This window comes from Zonotrichia albicollis, chromosome 9 (assembly GCF_047830755.1).
Source record: "Zonotrichia albicollis isolate bZonAlb1 chromosome 9, bZonAlb1.hap1, whole genome shotgun sequence".
NCBI classification, from domain to species: Eukaryota; Metazoa; Chordata; class Aves; order Passeriformes; family Passerellidae; genus Zonotrichia; species Zonotrichia albicollis.
Genome location: NC_133827.1, coordinates 32740220 through 32762436, shown reverse-complemented (window position 1 = coordinate 32762436; position 22217 = coordinate 32740220). Strand labels below are relative to the sequence as shown.

Here is a 22217-nt window from a genome sequence, read left to right as displayed (position 1 = left end):
CTGACAGAGCCTTGCCTGACAAGTAACTTTTGCAAGTACTCCTGGCATCCACAGCTGCTGCCCTGACCACTTGTTTTCTCTGCTCTGCTGGCACAAATGTGTGTGTGGTTGTGGAAGGATCTGGACTGAGAACTAGTGCTGCTAAAAATAACTTTTTTTTTTTTCCTTTTTGCTGGAAAATGTTTCATCACAGTGAATTCTCTGTCTGCTTACCCAAGCAGCCGGGGTGGGGAGCAGGCAGCTGTGCACAGGGATGGGCTGGCAGAGACTGTGCTAGCTGCAGTCAGCAGTGCTGTTAGGAAGTGTTCAGCCACAGAAATGCTGGTAGGCAAGCCACAAAATGTTCTCTTTTAATGTCCCAGTGTATACACCTGCATTTTATCCATAACACATAAAGCAGAGAATTTCCTAGAAGCAAGAGCTGATTTTAAAGTGTACCTTTGCATTTTTGGGGGCTTTTCCTTTTTTAATGAAATTGTACTCAATCACAAGATACCTTTCCATGAAGGAGAGAGATGCCAATATTTTGAATTTATCCTTTGAATTCAGCTGTTACTCTCAAAAAACCTGCTAAGCAGATAGCAGACAGAAAGTCTATTGCAATTATTTCCACACAGCTCTAGTTATAACAATTATTTTGTAGGGAAAGTTTCTGGTGACAGGCAGTGGGAAATGTCTAAGATGGAGAGAAGGAGGAGGAGAAACAGGCTAACAGTTTGTAAAAACTGCTGCAAAAAAGGAGGGAACAACTTGTTCTCTGTGCCTAGAGACCAGGACAACAAGCCAGGAGTTAAGATACTGTTGAGGAGAAAAAACTTTCTTATGGTAAAGAAAATTGTGAGGTGCTGGCATTGACAGGAGGGTGTGTAGTCTGCACTGCTGGAGGCCATTAAGAACATGTCAGATTAAGAACAGTCTGAACCATCATCTCTAGGAGTGCATGATTTCACCTTTTTAGGCCTTTTCTAGTCCTGTCATTTTAGGACTTTTGAGCCCATAAACTTCAATGAGCTACACTGTGTGCTCAAAACTAACCAACAGAAATGTTTCTGATCTTCCACTCTTGGCAAAATGTAACATGCACTATCAGCTGTTATCAGTATAGCTTCATTCTAGTTAATTACTAATTTTCCTTCCTATCACATAATGTTGCAGAGGGTTTAGTTCTGCTGTGCAATGTGCAAGCAGGTCTCTCTTATTCCCTTTTCCCTCATACTCTTATTTCCCTTATCCCCTTTCTTTCCCATCCAGGAAACGAAAGCAGTGATCCAGGAGGAGCTGGGTATCAGCTTCCCAGAACTTATGTCAGGAAAGCAAGAGAGTGGGCAAACAGTCCTGGAAAACACCGAACAAGAGCAGCAGCAGGGGAAAACTGAAGATCACAAAAGATCTTCCAAAACCCCCAAGAAACACATCACTCGGGCTCTAGAGAAGCTCAAAAAAATTTATGCTGACAGGTGAGTGAAGCACTTGTGAGGGATGCTCACAGCTGTAAAGTTCTCAGTCTATCTCTTGAAAGCAAAAATAAAAAATCCTTGCTCTCCCACTGCCAGAGTACATCAGTCTCTGTCTGAAAGGAGTTCCTCTAGGGATAGGAGGGGTACCCTTCCTAGACCACTTAGTTCCAGCCTTTGCTTGCTTCTGGATGCTACCTAATGGCCAGGAGTTTATTTTGAATGGAGCTGTAAAACATCACCCCGTTGATAATGGTTGCCTGGGCAGAAATCATGGCAGGCACTCATCAGTGCTCATGTTCTGGTACCTGGAGTCAGGTTCCTTTAGCTGATCCCACATGCAAAGGGAGATCTGAGCCTTGTTTTTGAACTCAGTCATTCTGCAGGGCACACAGAGCTTCTGTGGCAGTTATAGCCATTATAGAAAAGGTAATGTATATAAAGACTAAAGATTTTCTTTCTTTTTTAAAACAAACTTTATTCCTGCACCTAAGCCAGTGCCCTGATTTGCAGAAATATCAACAACCATTGGTTTGAAAGAGATTATGCAGCTGAATGCTCAGTATGCATTTTTCTGCCTCCTGTCTTCTGTCATTTAATGTCATTTCAACAATGGGTTTAAGTAAGATTGTGACACAAGTGAAGAAAATGCAGCTAAAATGTAAATGGCACATGCATCATGACATTCAATAAACTGGACAAGCCCACGTATTGCATGGCTGGGTCTCATTTTCCAAGATCCACCTGCCATCACTACTGCAGGCCAGCAGCCTTCTTAATGGCAGCAGTCTGGCACAGCATGGATATGTTTGTGCCTCTTTGCAATTTCTCAGAGTAGCATGCAGGGCAGCATTTTAAATTATAAATTTCAAGCAGCTCCTAACACTGAGTTCTCCAGATGTACAATAAACAGATACCATGGGAGAAGCACTCCTGAGTTTGGTAGGACATAAGACCAGAAAAGGGATTTTTTTTCCCTACATTTTACTGTAAACAGTAATGGATACTACCAGCACCTGTAAAGTATTGTTGTGTTCCTTTTCTTCCTGGCAGGCAGTATGCAAGTGATGTAATCACAGTCACTATTAAAAAGATGGAAGAATTGGGAACATTTAGTAGCCTAACAGATGCTAATGAGAGAGAGAAGGCAAGAAAGGGCAAGTTTTATGACATCCTCATCAGGTCAGTGTTGTGTTCAGTTCTTCCCTGTTTAAATGCTGAAAGCCCTTCCCACTCAGTACATGCTGAAAAGGGAATAAAACCCAATAAAACTAAAATACAGAAGGGATACCTTTTAAAACTTGGATTATTCTGTTTGCTTTGCAAACTGCAGGTTTTTCCCTTTGGAAAGAAATAGTGGATGGGTCTGATACTGATCTGAGCTAGGAATTGCCTGAGCTTTGACCACAGTGGACACCAGTGGCTGAATTAGTGCAAATGCCTCATTTCAATTAAAACATAATGTCATTTAGGAGCTCCTTGATCTTTAACTTCTGTCCCCAGTGAAAGCCAGAGCAGCAGAGGATCTGATCAAATCAGGGCCAGCAACATATGGCCTTTAGGTTGTCTGATGCCCAGGAGAATCTGCTCTGACCCATATGCTAATGGGCTCCCTTTTCCCAGCAGCAGTGAGGGGTTAGCACAGATGGTGACAGAGGGGTTGTATTTAAGGCTAATCCACCAGCCACTGTGCTGTGATTCTCTTCTGTCCCAAATCTTCCAGGGTACACATTTGTTATAATCTCAGCTCAGACTGGTGATTTCTCAGCTCAAACTTTTGAGCTCTAAAGGTGTTTGTTTATTTGTTTTTGGTTTGGTTTTTTTTCTTTTTTTTTCTTTTTTTTTTAGCATGCAAACCTCTGGTTCAATCCGAACACCGTCAGAGAGAATTGCAGTTATCAGACAAATGTTTCACCACTTTAAAGCTACCTCAGTGTAGCAGCTCAGGCCCATCACTGAGGGTGCACAGCAAAGCTGCTCTCAGTCATGATTTGCCAGGAGTCCAACCTACAGGAACTGCTCTTGTGGTGACTCAGGGATCTGCCTCCAGGGCAAATCCCCAGCCTCAGTGCACTGTGTGACTTCAAGCACGAAACCCAACTCTTCCACTCCCACTGCCTAAAACCAAGGGATTTATTGTTTATCCGTGGAAAGCAAGAATGAGATTAGCAATTGGCTGTGGAGTAACTATCCAATACTGACAGGTAGAAAAGAGCAGACAAATTATAATCAGAAAAGACATAATCCTTTTTATCCCCTTCTGTCAATCATATCTAGCCATGTTGTACCATACATTCTTTTCATGGAATGAACTTGATCTATCTTTCAAGATAATAAATACTTGCCTCATTTTGTGTAAATACACTGTTCTGAAAACCACCTGCAGTGAGATGATGGGAGACTCCTTATCAGGAGCTTTTGTTCATCAGTCACCCAGACAAAGACTCTGAAAATGAAATGCACATGTGATTGTAAGGTTGGAATAGGATACAAAGTTTCAAGGACCAATTGTAGTATTTACTGGTTTTAAAACTAATCATAAGCATAAAATCTAAGAGAAGCACTCTGAGTGAAACAAGATAATAATACCTAGAATATTTACTGCATCTGTTTTATTTTAGACAGATGAATACTTCCCTCAGGTCCCTTCATGATCTCAGAACCTGGGGCAGTGCTCTTTGGAAGATTTTAGGTCTGATATGAAAGAAACAACATTCTCATACACCTAATAACACAATTTGGCACTCTCTGCTGCTCAGGCTTGCTATTGTATAGAATCTCAGGCATTTTTGCCTAAATGTAGAAACTGTGACTCAATGACAGGCATCTTCCATCTCTGCTATAATAATTGCATCATCCTCAAATCCATTTCAGGCCTTCAATAAGAGCATCCCCTGTTTTTTTGGCTTGTTTTCCCTTTTGTTCCCATCTGCCTTGCTCAGTCTATGCACCTTTTCTTTCAGGATTTACTGACCAAGTCAGTAGTTTTGGTGAGAAGTCTTTGTTTATCTTACCTCAATGTATCAGGAGACAGGAAGTTCCTCTTCTAGGTAAACAGCTCTTGTCTTTTTTGATATATTCAAGTGATTGTATTTTCCCACCTCAGGGAGGAAAAAGGAAAGAAGGACATAAAGGCACTCCAGAAACAGCTGCAAGAAGTCAAGAAACAAACTAGTCAAGACCTTCAGGTGAGAGCACTTTGTACTGGGCATCTTGCCAGGGGGAAGCCTGTTAGGAAGCTGGCCTCTGCTGCCCAGCACTCAGGGGGGCCATGGCCATACACAATGAGCCACCACTTAGGAGTACAGGAGCAGAATAATTACAATACAGATTTGTACTTGGAATAAGCCCACTAATGACTTCAAGAACAGCATCTGATGGTTTTCAAATGGGAGCTCAAAATGCTCATAATCATTAGAGACCGTGGTCAAATTACAATATCCCAGAAACTCTGCTGGGAGTGACAAAGCACAGATAGTGCAATCAGTAAGAAAGAGGTTATCTGCAGGTAACAGTATCTAAGGTCCTGTCATACTCAGTCATGACAGATCATTTGGCACAGAAGGAAGTGTGCCAAAGGGAGTGAGAAAGACACCTATCATAGGGGCAGGCCATTTTTCTACCTACATTTTCATCTGGGGAAAGTGTCATTCTATTAATCTGTTTTTCTAGGCTTCCAGACATCAGAAAATCCCAAACAAGCCTACACAAGGGCAGATCAATGTTATTGCACATATGCTGTCAACTTAATCTTTCTGGAAAGCTTCAGCCCTTCTGTCTGCATCATGCAAAGGGTGTGTGCATGCACAGTAAATATGGGGCATTCTGGAAATATAAAACTTGCTACACTAGTGCAGATCAATTGAATGGCTTATCACTGGTCACTTTGATGCTCATCAGACAGCTCAGACTGGATGCTCATTCAACATGGAAATGTAGCCTGGCCCTGCTGAGGCAGATGTGTGGTAGCAAACAAGCAGAAGGGAAGCTGGGGCAGAGCTGTACAGGGGCTGGGGGAAGGAACAAGAATCTGACATTTGGTTCAGTAGTGAGCAAGAGGATAGCAAGGGCATTTGAGGAAAGAATTGGTGTCACTGAGTTTTGTCTTTGGATAAAAGTGTGGAGAGTAATCAAGCCAGGATGCAGTTGTCTACAGAGAGGAATTTTAAGCTCCAGACATGCTGGTGAAGTTTGGTTTGTAGAACACAGGCTGTGTTGGCAGCCTGGATGCATACACAGTGGAAAGTTTAATTGTAAATACAGGGGGGACATATTTGCTTCTCACACTGTCCCTTCTCAGTCAGACTCTGAGGGCTCCTGGGAAGTTCCTGCTCTCCCACTCCCCAGGCTGGTGAATGTTATAAGGTATTTCTCCATCTGTGTAGTGCTCTGCAAACCTCACCATGTCCATGCACACAATATACATACCCAGTCCTGGTTTAATGCCTTCCCAGGGGCTGTAATCATCCTGTCTTGTACCAGCAGCAACGTCCTGGCCCTCCACAGTCAGGGGGCCTCTTCTCTGTGTCCTGCCCTGCACCTCCCCTACTCCTGCAGTCATAAAAATGTGTGTAGCTCCCGTGATGAGAGGGGGGAGGGGGGTCTTCTTTTTGTCCTTTTAGTGCTAATTCAGTTCTTGGGTTTTGCCTCATCAAGTGGGATTTGCACTTATCTGGGATTTTTTAAAAAAATATTTCAAGCTTAAAAGTCCTTTTCTGAGCTTCCTTATAGTTTCAGCTTTGATAAATCAAAGACAAGACTACTTTAAAGTACTGCTTTCCTCCCGTGCCAAAAATAATGGTGTCTCACTGTGTCTCCCAAGGGAGAATAATTTCTATTTGCTTCATATGGGATTTTCCCATAGGCAGTTTTACAGACACTTGCATGATTTGTCACCTTGCCAACTAATTAAAAATAAAAATACAGCTTCACTGACTTTGGAGTACTTTGAACAGCAGTAATAATGCACAGACCTGTAGACAAAAGCCTACATGGCTGAGAAAACAAAAGCGAGCAATTCTAATCCTGGAACCAGAAAAACACGGCCTTTGTCTCACTCATGTTGTTGTGAATTTGTATTTTCAGCCTTTCTACCTCTTAATAAGATGCTAATTAATAGTGTATTAACCTGTTCAACTCATTTTTCTTTGTAATGGAACATAAATCTAATGCTAAATGTTCTGTATTTAGTTTTCTCTTGGAAAGCACTGATGTCTCTAAAAGAGCTGAAATGGTGCATCTGGTTTTGCTCTTACGTCTCTGTGCAGGAGCAGCACTGGTAGCTCAGGTTTGGCTGCAGGGGGTCTGTTTGCTGCTGCTCTGTTCATTTCATAGTTTCTATGAAAATACTTTCTATGGTTTCCTGGACAAGTAACGGCAGCCTGTGCAGCTTTTGAAACATATTAAATATATCATACAAGATTATACAGCATAAGATAAAAATTTAGGAATGTAAAATTTAGCATTCCTGCATTGTTCTTCACCCAAAGACTTTTTATGTCCTGTAGGTTTTGTGGTGTACTCATGTTATACATGTGTGCAGGTAGTGGTGCCATTTTATAACAAGCAGTAATGTTACAGCTACCAAACAGACAGAAAGCCAAGCCACTGCACCACAGGACCAGCGAAAACAGATCTGTAACTTAAATTCTTTGTCTGTTCTCATAACACACCCAGACCCACTGTATCAGTGCATCACTCAGTCATGCTTTTAGTAGTAAGATTAAAACCGGTCATGTTTCTTCCCTTTTCCTCTCCCAGGAGGACAAATGCATCAACAGTGGAATGTTTTAAACACATACACACACCCACTGGTGCATGTTTCTACTGGAGATATGCACAGGATGATTGCAGCAGAAGGCACAAGTTTCGTGATGGTCCTGAGCTTCCAAGGATCACTGCAGCACCTGGAGCTGGTGCACTAAATCCAGAGGGGCAGGGTTTTCCATAGGAGTGCTGCTGCCAACAGGTCTGCTCCCTCTGCCAGCAAAGTGCCCCTCCAGGGGCTCTCCTGCAGCTGCTGGCATTGGTGCTGAGCTGGCCAAAGGCTGCAGAAGCGTTCTGTCCATGCCCTGCTGTCCCTGGGGCACAGACATTCCCCGAGGGTGCTGGGGAGCTGGGACAGTGATGCAGGCAGAGCCCCACTGAAGGGCCTGCAGGGCTGCTGCTCCCCTGTTGTGGTTTCAGGGGAGTGAGCCCAGGCTACAGCAGCTGTGTGGATCCAAGCACATCTCCAGGCCCTGCAAGCTGAGATGCCACAGCTGCCAGGAAGAGCTTTGAGCTCTGAGCACTCGGTGTGGGAGCAGGGCAGAGCAGGGCCTCTGTCAGCACAGAGCACAGCTCTCCTTCCCCTGCCAAATGGGCAGCATTGCACTGCTGCAGAATTCCTCAGACTGTTTACTCCTGGGGGCTATTTTTGTAACCAGCTGTATTTTATGACTGTAAACACTAATTGCTGTGGAAGAGCTTGGTGGCACTTACAAGAGAGATAAATCAAAGCAAATGAAAACATAGGAGTGTGGATAAGGTTTCCAGCTAAGTGCAGCTACTTTTGCAGCCAAATAGCATCTGTGGGGATGACTCCAGTGGCACCAGGTGACAGCAGACAGGCCCCTGAGCTGATGTCTGTGAGCTGAGAGATCAGAGAAAATCAGCTTGTTTACCTGCTTGTGAAGCAGTCTGGCTCCTGACAATTATTTCCTGGGTTTTGATCTTGGTCTCTGCCAGTTTTCTGATAGTTTTGGATACGAGGGACGATTTGGTTTGGCAGATTCAATGGTGAAGTCATCCCAAATAAGCAGCCCAGAGATTTACTGCATCAGCTATGAAAGCATTCCATGTCCTGGCATGGACCTTTGCTATGATAAACCAGAATGAATAAATATTAGCTCATTTTTCCCAGCTATTGTCCCTGAAGTTTGGGGAACAGTACATTCTGCAGATGGTACCCACAGCTAGTGGGCATTTACTGCTGCATTTACAGCCTTGAGTTAAATCCCAAAGGTGCCCCAGCTGTGCAGGTCCTGCAGCAGGAGCTGCCCTCACGCCCGCAGCCGGCATTCCTTGGCCAGGCAGATGCTGCTGTAAAGCACCCGTGGGTTTTGCATTTCACTTCCTGTCTGCTTTGGATTGTGTAACCAAGCCCCCAGACTGCCCACCTCTAACCAGTGTGTTTTACAACACTGCAGACCAAATCCAAACCACAGACATGCCATTCACCAGAGAAAACAACAGAGCAGATGGGCCCCCCTCCCAGCTGAGGCCTGGGGCACAGGAATCAAAAGCACTTTTTTCTTTAATAAACGTGAAATGAAAAAGAAAATAACCTGGTGAGAAGTTCACGCTCTGCCCCAACTCTCTGAGTACTTTGTAACCTAGGCTGAACCCTTATTTTCTGGCAAGTTTGCAGATCACGAGCAGATAGCTGTAACATACTGACATCAGCAGTGTTTGACTTTCCTGAGCCTCAGCTCCACAAAAAGTTGTGGGTTTGCTTTTTTTAAATTAGCATCTCCTCAGTCTCTCTGCTGGTTCTTCAGTTGAGACATCATTCCACTATGACCCAGGAAGACAATCTCAAAATAGAGTGGTACATTCACATCCCCTGTCTACTGACCAGGAACACTTCTCCCAATGGCCACCAAAGTTCCATGCCAGGGAAAATAAAGGTCGTGACCAGAAACCTTAATGAGGCACAAACAACTCATGTCTGTAGCTGTCTGCAGTCATATGATGATATGGCCATAAAAATAGTATCTGATGTTTGAAACATTCAAAAACATGTGAACATCTTTGAACCCACAAAACAGCATCAGCCAAGGCCTCAATTATCCTGAGCCTCATAAATGTACTCTGCTCTTCCTATGCATGACAAGGGGTGCAGAAGGAAGGACTTTCCTTTTAACTGTTCCAAACTCTTCTTATAAGGAGACTTTTTCCAAATGAGTCATGCTGCAAGGGCTTTCAAACACAGCACTATTGAGCTGGCTTCTTTTAGTGGCATTTTTCCATGTTTACACAGCTAAGGAATGCGAGGTGCTTCAGAGACAAGATATGTGGGCTTCAAAAAATGTCAGCACTTTGGTATTTCATCTTCAGCTGTGGAGGTTTGGCTGCTGAATATCAAACCCACCACAGCATGGCAGGGAAGCAAAGAGAAAGGCTGTAATGGAGCAGTTGGGTGCATTCACATTGATCCTCCATAATTACACAGGAATCTTTGATGACCTTTTTAACTCAATAAAGTCTTCATTTTACAGGCATTTGTCCCAAGTTCCAATCCCAGGGTAATGAACCTTTATCTGCTATTCAAATAAATTAATTAAAAAGGAGTAAACAGAACAGCAATCCCAAATCAAGCAAATGCACTTTGCTTCCTGAGCATGCTCCAAAAGCTGGACAAACCACTCAGGATTCTGCTGTTTGGGAGAACTCTAGGGAACAGAAAACCAAACTTTCTACCCCAGGAAAGCTCAGCTCCATTGCAGAGCAAGGCATGGGGAGAGGCTGGGACCTCATAGGCAGATTTTCCTTGACACTGCTTCCTTGCCCTGGGTGTGTTTTCATAATGAAGTGGGCACCATCTACCTGGTAAGATTTCAAGAAAGAACTGTTTGAAAATACAAGCAAGTCAGCATTAGATTTGCAGTTGTTCCTAAGGCTGTGTTTATACAGTTGCTGCATAACTAGGAAAAAAAATAAATTCAGGGAATAGAGTATACTTTAGGATAACAAACTTTGGCTTTTGTGGGGCTGAGACATTATCCTCCTCTTACAGAGGCTCACTCACTGAGATAGTCTAATGCAAGGTGTTAGTAAAAGTAAAGCCTAACTTTAAGTGGTTAAAATTCTTTGGCTTTTATTCATGTTTATCTTAAGCATGACTGAATCAATTTCTTGACCAGAGAGCAGGCCTGCCTTCTTGTCCCACTCTGTGCCTCAGTCTGCTGTCTTCAGAGGCAATCATTCCTTGCTGATGGGTTTGTTGCTGCCTATATGGGTTATGGATAAAACTAACCTTTGAAATGCTTCTTGAAATGGAGTAACATTCAAGTGAAAGTGAAGCCCATAGCTTTGTCTCTTCTGACTTTATCAGGGAGTGGAGAGATTAAGGAAGGTGAGCTGAACTCAGTGTCCAGGCCTGCTTTTGTGCTGCTTTTGTCTCCACTAGAGCCGAGAAAAAGTTATTGATGGCCTTAAAGATAAGCTTCAAGAGATCACTGCCAAAGTGGACACAGAGAGCAACTACCTGAAGAAAAACTCAGATCTCCAGATCCAGCTAACCCAGAAAAAGTGCAGCAGTGCAGAGAATGCCCTGGAGAAGGAAATCCAGGTAAGCCCTTCCCCATGGTCCACACTGAAAGGCCTCTCCATCTATTAAGGGAAGAGCCCTCCCTTGCTCCCCAGATGCTCTCTCTGTTCTCCATTGCAGTCACCAGCACAGCTGTTTGAGCTGGATGAGAAAACTCACTGGGGATAGACACCTTTATCTCTTCTATTGTTTCTCTGTATGATGCTGCAAACAGCAACAACAAGGATGGCATGGCTGTAGGAGACAGGGAATGCTTCAAGCAATGCCATGGCCAGAAAACCAGACCCAGAAATGTATCCAAAGGTATTGGCAACCTGAGCTCCCAGCAGTGCCCCCAACAGATTATACACATAGAGCTGCTTCTGTGGCCATAAGGACTGGCCAATGGACTGGTTTTGCAAGCATCCTTTTTTGACTGATCAAGGTCTGATCTAATTGTCCCTTTTTCATGGATGGCCTGGGAGCAAGGACTGCCTTGGCTGATTTTATCACTGGGAAGTATGTCTGTGGACTACACAGAGCTCCAGCTCTTGTTACTCAGCTTTCAGCAGCAGTGTGTGCACACACACACCAACAGTGTCTCATACATGTTCTGTCTGTTCTGATCACAGAATTTGAAGAGCAAAATTGATGAGGAGATTCAGCTTCACACAGAGACTGAAGATTTCCTCATGCAAGAGTATCTGGTATGTGTGACTGTCAGCCAATGCTTAAAATAGCAGCCTATAAACACCATATCATTGATTAATGCCCAAGGGAAAACAGTTATTGCTCCATCAAATGTACCAGGTTCATGACTGCTGCAGTTTGAATGATTACTTGTCCTCAAATCTTAATTAACCTAGCTCTCCAAGGCTTGGGATTTGCTACATGCAGATATATTTCCTTAAAATTAGGGTTCATGTAGTGAATTACATTGTTTATTCAGGTGTTATGGATTTTTCCTCTCTCAGATAGTTGTATTTGGCTAACGGGAATTTTATTTAGACCCTACTTAGCTGTCACTGGGGCTCCCAGCACCCCCAGTGAAGAGCCCAAAGTAAGAGCTGTGCAGAGGAGAGGGACACTGGGGAAGGAATGACACAAACTGCCAGTCCAGCCTTACCCGAGGAAGAATTGGAGCTGGATCATTGCTAACCCACAACTATTTTACACATTTTCAGCAGCATGAATGTCCTTGTGGTGTTGATTCAGAGATTCAGAGCATTCCTATTATTAACAGTGAATAACCTGACAGTGAATGATGCTGCAAAGCCTCTCATAAATGGTATGATGAGAAGAAAACCTGGACTGCTGCAGGGTGCCTGAGGTCACTGCCAGTACAGAATTTAATAGGAAATAATACCTTTTAAAAAATGTAATTTGAGTGCAAAGCAGTGGTGTATCTTGTGAGCAGTTGGACAGTGTGCTCTGCTCCCCAGAGCTCTGGTGTGATCAATGCTCCCAGCGAGGGCACAGCCCCAGCACACGCTGAGCCTGGCTGAGCTCCAGCAGCAGCCCCTCAGTGCTCAGACAGCAGCTGCTGCCTTTGCAGGGGCTGCAGACAGGAGGATGGCTATGTCCTCCATCCCCCTTGTGTGTCCAGCTGTGATGCTGTAATGAGATTGATGCTTTTCCTCAGATTATTTTTCCATGGAAGCAATCATGGTGGTTGCTATGGAGAAGTTATTGGTGAATAGGAGGAAGTCATCTGAGTGCCTGTTTCAGAAACACCTGCCCTATTCATGAACACAAAGCCAAGTTCACAACCTGAAATAGTGTGAAGTGCTGTCCCCTGGGACCTTATTCCTGGTGTGCTGAGCTTAATTCAGAAAGCAGGGAGGAAGTCAGGCAGAGGACTGACAAACTGTGCTTTTTAAACCCTCCCCTCCTTCTGTATACACACACAACAAATGGCTTCTGGCTGTCACTTGCTTCATCAGAACTGACTGCACAAAATAACTGCCCTGCAGTAATTTATAGTAGTCTTAGGGGTTTGATGCTTTCAAGATGAGAAGGAAACACTGACCATACACAATTGACAGGACTCTCTCCCCCATCCTGAAAGCAGGCCACGTAATAGTCGCAAACCTCTCACCTGTGCCCTCTTTTTGCACCATGCTAAGCACCTCTCTCCCCATGCAGAAGGTGAAAGAGAGGCTGGAATACTGGATAGACAAGTATGAAAAAGACACTGCTGCAAAAGATGAAGAACTGGATGATCTAAGAGCATTGAAGGCCGAGAACTTGGAAACAATGCAGAGATTTGCCAAGGAGGTAAGACATCAGCACCTCAATGTTCAGCTATGCAAAATTGCATTGGGCTTTTTCCTACACTCATTTGGATAAGGAACCAGGACCACAGGAAAAAAAATCAGTAATTTTGAGGCATAGGCTGTGATTATAGCACTTGTCTTGGGAAGACAGGGGCTGAGATATCATCTTCTATTTGCCACCTGTGACATCAAGGAGGGATGATGATGCTATTTTCAAATACCAGCAAGTAATGAGAGAGCTACTGACAGCCTTTGTGAGGGGCAGAGATACTGTCCCATCCCATCAGCCTGCCTCACCTTACTTTGCTGCCTGAGTCTGAACAAATCTGCTCCTTCTAGGAAGATCAGGATAACACAGCTGAGACTGGAAGCTCATCCCTCCCTGCAGACACACATTCTCAGCTGACCAGAGCTCTGTGATCAGGGAGCTGATTCTGGCTAGAACCATTCCTGCCCCACTGGGTTCTTGGTTAAGTGCTGAGCTCTGATCACAGCAGAACAGCAGCACAGAACACAGAAAAGCATCTAGAAAAATGTGTGCTTTAAAACCAGAAGGAATTTACTTGTAAACATTGCTTACCGTCCATGGCTTGGAAGTGATGGGATGGAGCTGGATGTTTCCCTGCTTGTGGGCTCATTTTTCACTCAGCACAGTCATCTCAGGGTCCCAAGTGTGTTTGTACATCATCTGCTGCTTGGCCTGGGGGACCAAGTGTCCTCCCCACCACCAGCTGCTGCCTGGGAAGCATCAGGCAGCCATTTTACAGCACAGGATCAGGGGGTTAATCACATCCAGGCCGGGAGAGGTTTCACTTTGGCAGCAGCTCCAAGTGCCTGAGGACTGACGGTGGTAATGAGCAACATTTGCCATCTGGATTTAGGAAAGATCAAATAATGAAGGTGGGGAGGAAAGCCCCCACTCACACATTATCCCTGGGCTGCCCTGGAGCTCCCTGCTGCAGAGGGACACCACAACCCACGGGCCTGAGCAGTCCTGGCAGGGCTGTGGGAAGTGTGTAGCAAGATGAGACCTGTAGGCAGCAGAGGGAAAGAATCCTTGCACCAGGGTCCAGGTGAGGCCTGCCCTGGCACACGGCTGGGCACAGTGAGCCCTGAAGGCTGGCTGTGCAGTTTAGGGGATGTGTTTTCATGGCTTTTGCCATCTCTGTGCTTTCTTGCAGTGCCTGACATTCCAGACAACCATCATCATTGACCGGACAGACAAAGAGACCAAGAAGAAACAAAGAGAGCGGGAAGCCCTGGAGCTGAGGAGTGCTGTGAAGGTAAAGGGGAGCAAAGCTGAGGCACTGCTGCTCCAGCAGCAGCTGGGAGTTAATAATCTGTGCCCCAGGCTTTGTGCAGGCAGAAAACAGCCCAAGAAAGATGGCTGGTGTGTGGTGGCACAAGCAAAGGACAAAGCCTGCTCCTTTTGCTGGGGCACACTGAGCCAGCAGCTAGCTGCAGGTTTGAGAAGGGAAATGAAAGGGGAGCAGCCAGTCTCCTGCAAATATCACTGCACAGGGAGGGTCACGGGGTAGTGCCCCTGCTTTTCCCTGGCCACCAGCAACAGCTATACCTTCAGCCTGCCTTCAGCCCAGCTATGGATGCCTTTGGCACAACTAGCACAGGCCCAAAGGCTGCTGTGTGGGCTGGGGAGCACAGGAAAGACTCTCCAGGCATTGAGCTGTACCAGGTACCCCAGCAGTGATTTCCCCTCAGGCCTCTCTCTCCCTCACTTGCAGGTGCAGGCCTGGTGGAAAGGTACAATGGTCCGCAGATTCCTCGGCCCCTACCAGAAGCTTGAGAAGTATTTGAAGGGAATAGGAGAGGAAACAGGCAAGGAAAAATCTGGAGCAAAGAAGAAAAAAGCTAAGTAAAGAAAGTGGCCACAGATGTGCTCCAGAACTGCTGCTGGGCAGGGCACTGTGGTATGTCTGACAGGACAAAATAAACCATGTAACAGAGCTTAGGCAATGTTGGAGAATGCAGTTCCTGCAGACACACTTATGGTGAAGCTGCACTGAAGATCTTAAAGCTGCCATTGTTCAGCCTTTTTTCCCCAGCAGAAAGGGGATTTGCATCAAAGCAGTGAGAAACACTATCCCCTGCAAAGAGCTTTATGGAAACATGACACTGGGAGGCAATCTGTTACCAGCCCAGTAACTCAGCTGTGTGGGATGCTCTGCACCCAGAACCTCCTCTGCTGCCCCCAAAGCTCTGGCTGTGGCTCTGTGTTAGGTGGGGAGGCTGAAGCAGCCCCAGTGGACTCTCTCTGTGCTCTCCATGCCTCCAGTGCTGGCATCAGATCAGCAGGGAGAACATGGGCAAGTCTGCAGTGTAAACACAAGTGCAGTCAGAGCATGCAGGTTTCCATTGCCACAGTCCTGCACAGTGTCAGTGCACAGACAGAACAGCTCCATGTACTTTCTGACCAAGGGAAAAACAAGGAGCTCTGGAGATATGAGCAAAGGATTCTGTACAAAATCAGTCTCTGGGAAGGCTAAAAATACCTAAGAAAAACCTTCTGATGTGGCTGCAAAATATGTGTAAAAATACTGTGATTTTCCTGTCCTGGTTAACGATTAAAAGTAGAAAATCAAAGCAGGTCCATCTAATGCAAACTGGGATGATGTGAAAGGGGAATAAACACCTAACACAGAGGATGGGACGTTTGTTGGTGCAACAGAAAAACAGCAAGAAGAAATACTGCAGTTCATGTAAGTTTTAAAACTTTATTTCAAATACCCATGGTTTCCTTTTATATTACCAATGTGCTAGAAGTTCACACTACTGGCAGAATACAGGCGACTTAAAATATACAATATTCAGACACATTTATATGTAACAGAAATGATGGAATGTATTTACAGACATACAACATGGGATGAAGCTTTAAAATCCTTTACTCTATTACTTACACGTTTACACTGTTTTCAGAAATAACAAAATTAGATCACTTTGTAGAACATCACAATATCTATACAAAAGAATTTTCTGATGTCCAAATTCACCTTACAAGTCCTCTGTTTCTAAAACAGTTTTTCAAAGAACCATTTATAGTCATAAAGGGGAAAGAATACCGTTTGCCATCCTGCTGCTACCAAGAACAAGAGAGGTGCCTGGGTGCTGTGCAGAGTTGTCCCTGGTGGATTTAAGCAGGGGGCAGGGCCTTTACAAAAGCCTTTCCTTCCAAGGGGAACCCCCAGCTGCTCTGCCCTGGCCCCCAGTGCCATCAGGGGCTCCCCAGTGCCTGGGCTGCTCCACCTGGAGTGTGGGACCTTGCAGAGCCTCAGGCAGTGCCCAGGGCTCGCCAGGTTTGAGGATGGAGTGTGGCACCATGGAGTCAGTGCAGGAACAGCAGCAGCACAGAACACTGAGGTGGATCCCTCCCACATCCTCCAGCACAAATGCCCCAAAGAGGAAAGAGCATCTCTTCTTTCCTTTAAGACACAGAATAGAACTTTATACATGTTTTGTTTCAAATACTCTTTTCATGGGCTACAACAAAAATTGCACATAACTACACTGAAAAATCCCAACCCATTTTGCAAGAGAGAACTGAAGTGGGTTTGGTATAACACATTAAATAAACCACATGATGAAACTTCAGGTTTGGATTTTTGTCCAAAAAGCATCTGGACAAGGTTTAGTGCTTGCCAGCCTGAAAACCTAAGATTACAAATGTCAAACTAACACAATTACCTACACTGAAACTCCAGAGTGAATGTTGCTCACAACAAAGTCCCTGGTGCCAGGGACCTTCTGCCTGCCTGGCCTCAGCCACAGGTGGCCATGAGCCACACATGGCAATAGGAAATGGCTCTTTCTTGCAGGCCACACTCAAGCCCCCACCTCATTAAAAACTACTGTTAATTAAATGACAAAATCTCCACCAACCTGAATACTGTTAAGTTTCACTTTCCTTAAATGCTGGAGCAATCACCACACCCTTGCAATTCATGAAGGGAATGGTTTTCTTCAAACAGGGGTATTTAAACTGCCCATGATGGGTGTGCTGGTAAATGCAACTGTCCCTGTAACAACAGGTGACCCAATGTTGGACACCAAGATGAAGTCAGTGCCTCCCTCCCTCTCAAATTACGTGCAGAGACAAACACAGCAGGAACACTCTGACTGAGTCTGTGGTGTTGCCTGTGAGTGGCAGCATCTTCCTCCCAGCAAACTGCAGCAGACACTTCAGACACCTCTGTGTAACCCTGTGGGGATGACCAAGGTTCCTCACCAATGGCATCAAGTGAAACACAAAAATCACTGAAGGGGGTGGGAATGCCTGTGTGGAGCTGCTCTTCCTGTGGGGACTGTGAATTCCTGGCACCTCCATTCCCTGCAGGGCACAGGGTGCTGCCTTTGCCCAGCATGAGGAGGTTTCTCTTTGCAGCTGGGCACTCTTAAACACCTCCCAGGTGTTCTTCACTTGAAATGTGACCAACCAATGCCAGTAAGAAGCAACTGGAATAATTATGAGAAATAGGGGATTCAGCAATCACCACAACAGCCCTTGAAAGAAATACATGAAGCAAAACAAAATGGAAACAAAACTGCAACTCAAAAGGGAAAATGCAGCTAAGACCAGTCCTTGGCACTCTCACAGCAGGTTTTACTTCTACAAAAATGTCTTTTAGCTATTTTGTTTCCATTTCTTCTTTCTTTATCTGCATAAAACCCTCTCAGTGTATTCTGCTTCAAATATATCCCAGACAGAATATGGCTGATGCCTGGAGTTGCTTTCAGACCATGTACCATGTATTAGTAGCATAATGTTCAGGGACAAAGGAACCACATGGGTGGAAACTGATTCTGTGAGGCCTTTTGGGGGGGCAAGGGGGAAAAGAATTGTTAATTGGTCTGGTAGTGAGCTTGGCCTTGTCACTAGGACCAGAGCACAGAGACCTGTCTTTATTTTGCACATCAGCTTTCCAGGAAAATGCAAAATTTGTCAGCTGCCTCTCCCACTTCTGTACTGTGAACTACGGAAAGAGGAATCAAGTAACAGCAGTTCTGTAAAACCAGCACCTCTCTCTACATAAACTCCAACTAATAAAAGGCTTTATTGAAAGCCTTGTCTAACCCTTCAGAGCTGCCTTAGCACAGAGCTGCTCTGCCAACAGCCAGCCCACCTGGGGAACTTGAGAACTGTGCTCTTAACACGATCCATGCTGTGCCTGCAGGGGATGCTTCAGCCCCTCGTAATTGTGTTAGCTGGGAGACTTGTAATGACCAGCAGGCAGGCTGGCACTGTTCCCACTGCAGGGAAATGCACGGGATTCTGGTGATCCCACAAAACCACCAGAAGGGGATGTGAGGACAGGGGAACCTCCCTCCACTGCTGTTGGAAAAGAGTTCAGATAAAGACATGTTAAAACCCAAACAGAAAGTGAACCCAGCAAGAATGCTGATGGGATTAATCCCATTCGAACAGATCTGACTTAGTATCTTTTACTAAGGTGTTTCTGGCAGAGAAAACATGCAGTAATTTTTCCACTGGGGAAAAATAAAGTGTTTTTTTTCTTCAACTTTTAGTGATGAGGACCTACCAAGCCAAGTGACAGCTGTGTGAAGTTCGACCCTGTTATCAAACACTGCAGGTTAAGATTGTGTGATGCAATTAAAAAAATATTATAATAGAAATAACCATTCTTTGGAGGCAAAGAAACTCAATTTCTTTGCACCCTGCGGATAAGGAAATAATTTAATTCCCTGTGTGCCCACTGCAGCAACACCCTTTTTTTTTTCCTTTTTACAAATTCCCCTGGGAATTGCTTTCCAGACTCTACACCCATTTCTTCATCCTGCAAGGTCCGTTTCTACAGCTGGCTCCAACAGCCAGCCACTAGAATTCCCTGCCCTCCTCCCAATGTACTCTCATTTTTTAAATAAGGGGCAAAAATATTGGTAATAAAAATGTTCCTGGAAACTGTTGTGATCTCCAAAAAAATGGAGAAATGAAGTAAAACATTCCTGTCAGGAATCATGGAAACTCATTTCCTTAGAACAGAGCTCTGTGTGTTTGGATGCACTGCATGGGCAGTAAAGTCTTCAGGTCCTTCTGCTTAGCCAAGGTAACCCAAAAGGTCCCGGAGGTCCTTACACAGCAGACAAGTGGTGCAGGGGCTGCTGCTTTGGGGGTGCCAGCTCCAGGAGCGCCTGCACAGTCACAGCTACCTGTGTCAAACCCTTCTCTTCTAAAATATGCAGAGGCAAACATAATTGCTCCTGAATGGGGAACAAAACAAAGACAAAAACAAAATGGATGAAAACCACTCAACTGAAAAGAAAAAAAAAAATTAAGCAAAAAGTGACTGAAATATGAAATGTTATGGACAGGCAGCACACACACATAGGGGTAGGACATGAGATTTCTGCTTGTGACAAAGGAACCATGACCTTGACTACTCAAGAAAGGTGGCCTTGGGCTAATCTCTTGTGTTCTTTTAATAGAAAACTCTATAAATAAGAATTTGAAAAAGGGTTGTGGGAGAAAAGGGGAATAGCAAATTGTCCTCCATCTCTGCTCACACTGAGATGGCAGCAGTTTATGAAACCAAAGTAGATGGACTTGAGGAGGGGGTTGCTTCAATATGATCAATGTGCTACAACAGAGCAGGAGAGGAACCACAGCTTCCTTCCCAAATCACCTTCTGGAGAGAGCCCTGCTGGGACAAGCCTGTTCAGCCACAGCCGTGAGGGAAGCCCTGCTGGGGAGCAGGGAATGAGCCACTGCCACTCACTCACCTCCCCAAAGTGCCCCCCAAAATCATCCTGAGGAGTAACAGTAATACACAACATGCAAAAAGAGGTTTCAAAGTGTTTATTAACAGTTGTGCTATTCTCAGTCTAAGATGTATTTAAAGCCTCATCCTACAGAAGTCCTTGGTACCTCCTGGCCACCCTCCCTCCACAACAGTCAGGATACATGTCCAGCAGTTCTCTGCATCCCAAGTGTGTCCTTCCTATACAGCTACAGAGACTATTTTTCATATGTCATTTCCACATCAACTGGCATTTCTCCACTCCTTGAGTCTTTACTGATTTTTGAGGTTAAAGAAATCCTTCAGCACAAACAGTGGCAGCCAACACTCCTCCCTCAAAGCTCCGAGCAGAGAGAAAACAAGTGAGCCCCGACTGCAATTCTCATAGAAAGCCATATGCTCAGGCTAAAATACATTTTTCTTCCAGCAAATGTATATTACTTTGAAAAAAGTGTGCTTTTTGAGAAAATACTTGTAAACTTGAGTAAATATGCCTTATCTTTTTCTTATGTATGCAAACAGATAAGGGGGGAAAAGCTTTGGAATGACTCCATACCGCAGACAGTAATGACAAACAAAATGTAAAAACTGGAAGGCACTGTTAGTGTAAAACCCCTTGCAGCTTTTATCACAGTGTTCATTAGAGGTTAAAAAACACAGGAACTGAGTTCATTTTAGTTCATACCAGTAAGCAGTGCAAAAATAGCTTACTTAAAAGTAAAACAATCTCCCCCTGTCAAAAGTCCCTTCTTTACTCAGTGATATTTGGCTTGGACAGAACACTTTGTGTGACTTGGACAGAAGGCAGCAGCTCTTACTTGCTCCTTTGATAAAACTCACTTCATGGTACAAGAGCTTGTGAGACCCACATACACATAACACATTTTTACTGGTAGTGACCACATTTGCAACTGAACTCCTGTGTACCTTAAACTGTGCTTCAGAGGTGTTCCAGGATATGGCTGGAATACCAACACCACTTGCACTGGGCTTCCAAGCCATTTACCGCACTTGCAGATATAACAACATTTATTGAAGACAGATTTGGAACAGCCATTTCCTGAACACTTACCTGTGCCTGGTGTCTGAGCAGAGCTCCCTGAATGGATCTCCACTCTGAGGAGACATGGTCTGTTACACACATGGGGAGTGCCCTGAAGTTCTGAGGTGTCCCTGAGACATTAAAGCATTAAAGCACCAGGGTGCTTTCCCTGGGGAAAGCCCTGTGGGGAGGGAAAGGCTGTGAAGCTTTATGGAAGACTACCTGAGTTTTGTAAAACAGTAAAACAGTGAAGAGTGCTTGTGCAGCTGGGCCTTATGTTTGTGCAATTGCATGATACAAGTGTTTCTGAAAATGACAGGATAAGAGGAAGAAGGGAATAAGCATGGAACAAGCTTGGGTTGGAGTGCCCAAGATCAAGGGAAAGTTCAACAAGTTTTTGGTCTTATCCAGATCACAGTAAAATGCTGTGACATTCTATAGCACCTGACAGGATCATAAAGATTTTTCTGATAGAAAACTTTTCTCTTAAAGCTGTTGAAGAGCTTAATTTCTCTGAAATTGTTCTGCTTGAACTGTTATAATGTTCAAATAGCTCAGGATTCATTGACAGTTGTTTTGAAAATCCTGAATCAAAGTAATACAGCAGAGTCTATAAATTTGAGAAATCAGATGCTCTTAGAAGTAGGATAAAGGACTGAGGGTAAAAAAAACAAACCAGTTTGAAAGTTCTGTGGATGACACCAGACCATGTCTCCTAAGACTGTGAGATCACATCAAGAACATTGACATTGAAAAAAATACTTCACATTGTTTAACATTTTTCATCAGATAATCCTCAAGCAGGTTACCAAAGTGGTTGCATTTCCCATTACACAGATGGGGGAACAGAGGCACAAACTGACACTGCAGTTTCACTACACCACTGGTCAGCAGACTCCAGCATGCACCACATGTCCTGCCCCCAGCCCTCGCTGGAGCCCAGGGACAGCAGCTCCTCCCTCCCTTGGAAGGCATTGCATCTGCTCAACGTGCCACAGCAAACACCAATGGGAACTGGGTCACGGACGGCGCCGTGGGTGCACCAACGTGTTTGTACTTTGTACTTGTCACCTCTGTCCCTTCCGTGGGAAACAAAGCACTTCATACACACAGTCTTGGCAAAGCCCACAATCTGTTCCCAAGCACTGGAGTGATGGAGGGAGGAAGCAGCACCACTATCCTTCACTAGAGGAAAAAGACCCAGCGATAGAACATACAGAGCGTTAGCATTAGAGTACAGTAAAACACCACAAAGCCCCAGAGCTGAACGGAAAGGGACACAAGACTGGATTCTTCTGAATCTGTCCCCAGGGAAAGAAGAGTCTCAACTGTTCTTTTAACGCTGAGGTTTAGCTGGAGAATGTCAGAAGGGGAACAAAGATTGTC

At 44.7% G+C, this 22217-nt stretch overlaps 2 protein-coding genes across 24 annotated transcripts in view; one reads left to right on the top strand and one right to left on the bottom strand.

Annotated features, from left to right (window-relative positions):
* DRC9 (dynein regulatory complex subunit 9) overlaps nt 1–16637 on the top strand; it is a 23357-nt gene extending 6720 nt beyond the window's left edge. For all 4 annotated transcript variants that reach the window (XM_074547280.1, XM_005484896.3, XM_026792021.2 and 1 more), the window contains 8 exons: nt 1252–1457; nt 2508–2636; nt 4561–4642; nt 10624–10785; nt 11376–11450; nt 12889–13020; nt 14201–14302; nt 14762–16637. In XM_074547280.1, coding sequence (XP_074403381.1) covers nt 1252–1457; nt 2508–2636; nt 4561–4642; nt 10624–10785; nt 11376–11450; nt 12889–13020; nt 14201–14302; nt 14762–14896 — 1023 coding nt within the window. In that variant the 3' untranslated portion in view covers nt 14897–16637. The remainder of the gene's footprint in view (nt 1–1251; nt 1458–2507; nt 2637–4560; nt 4643–10623; nt 10786–11375; nt 11451–12888; nt 13021–14200; nt 14303–14761) is intronic.
* The window catches only part of LRCH3 (leucine rich repeats and calponin homology domain containing 3), a 62610-nt gene continuing 55478 nt past the window's right edge, over nt 15086–22217 (bottom strand). For 18 of the 20 annotated variants that reach the window (XM_074547260.1, XM_074547254.1, XM_074547255.1 and 15 more), the window contains one exon: nt 15086–22217. In XM_074547260.1, coding sequence (XP_074403361.1) covers nt 22017–22217 — 201 coding nt within the window. In that variant the 3' untranslated portion in view covers nt 15086–22016. The other 2 variants (XM_074547258.1, XM_074547275.1) reach the window with 1 other exon arrangement.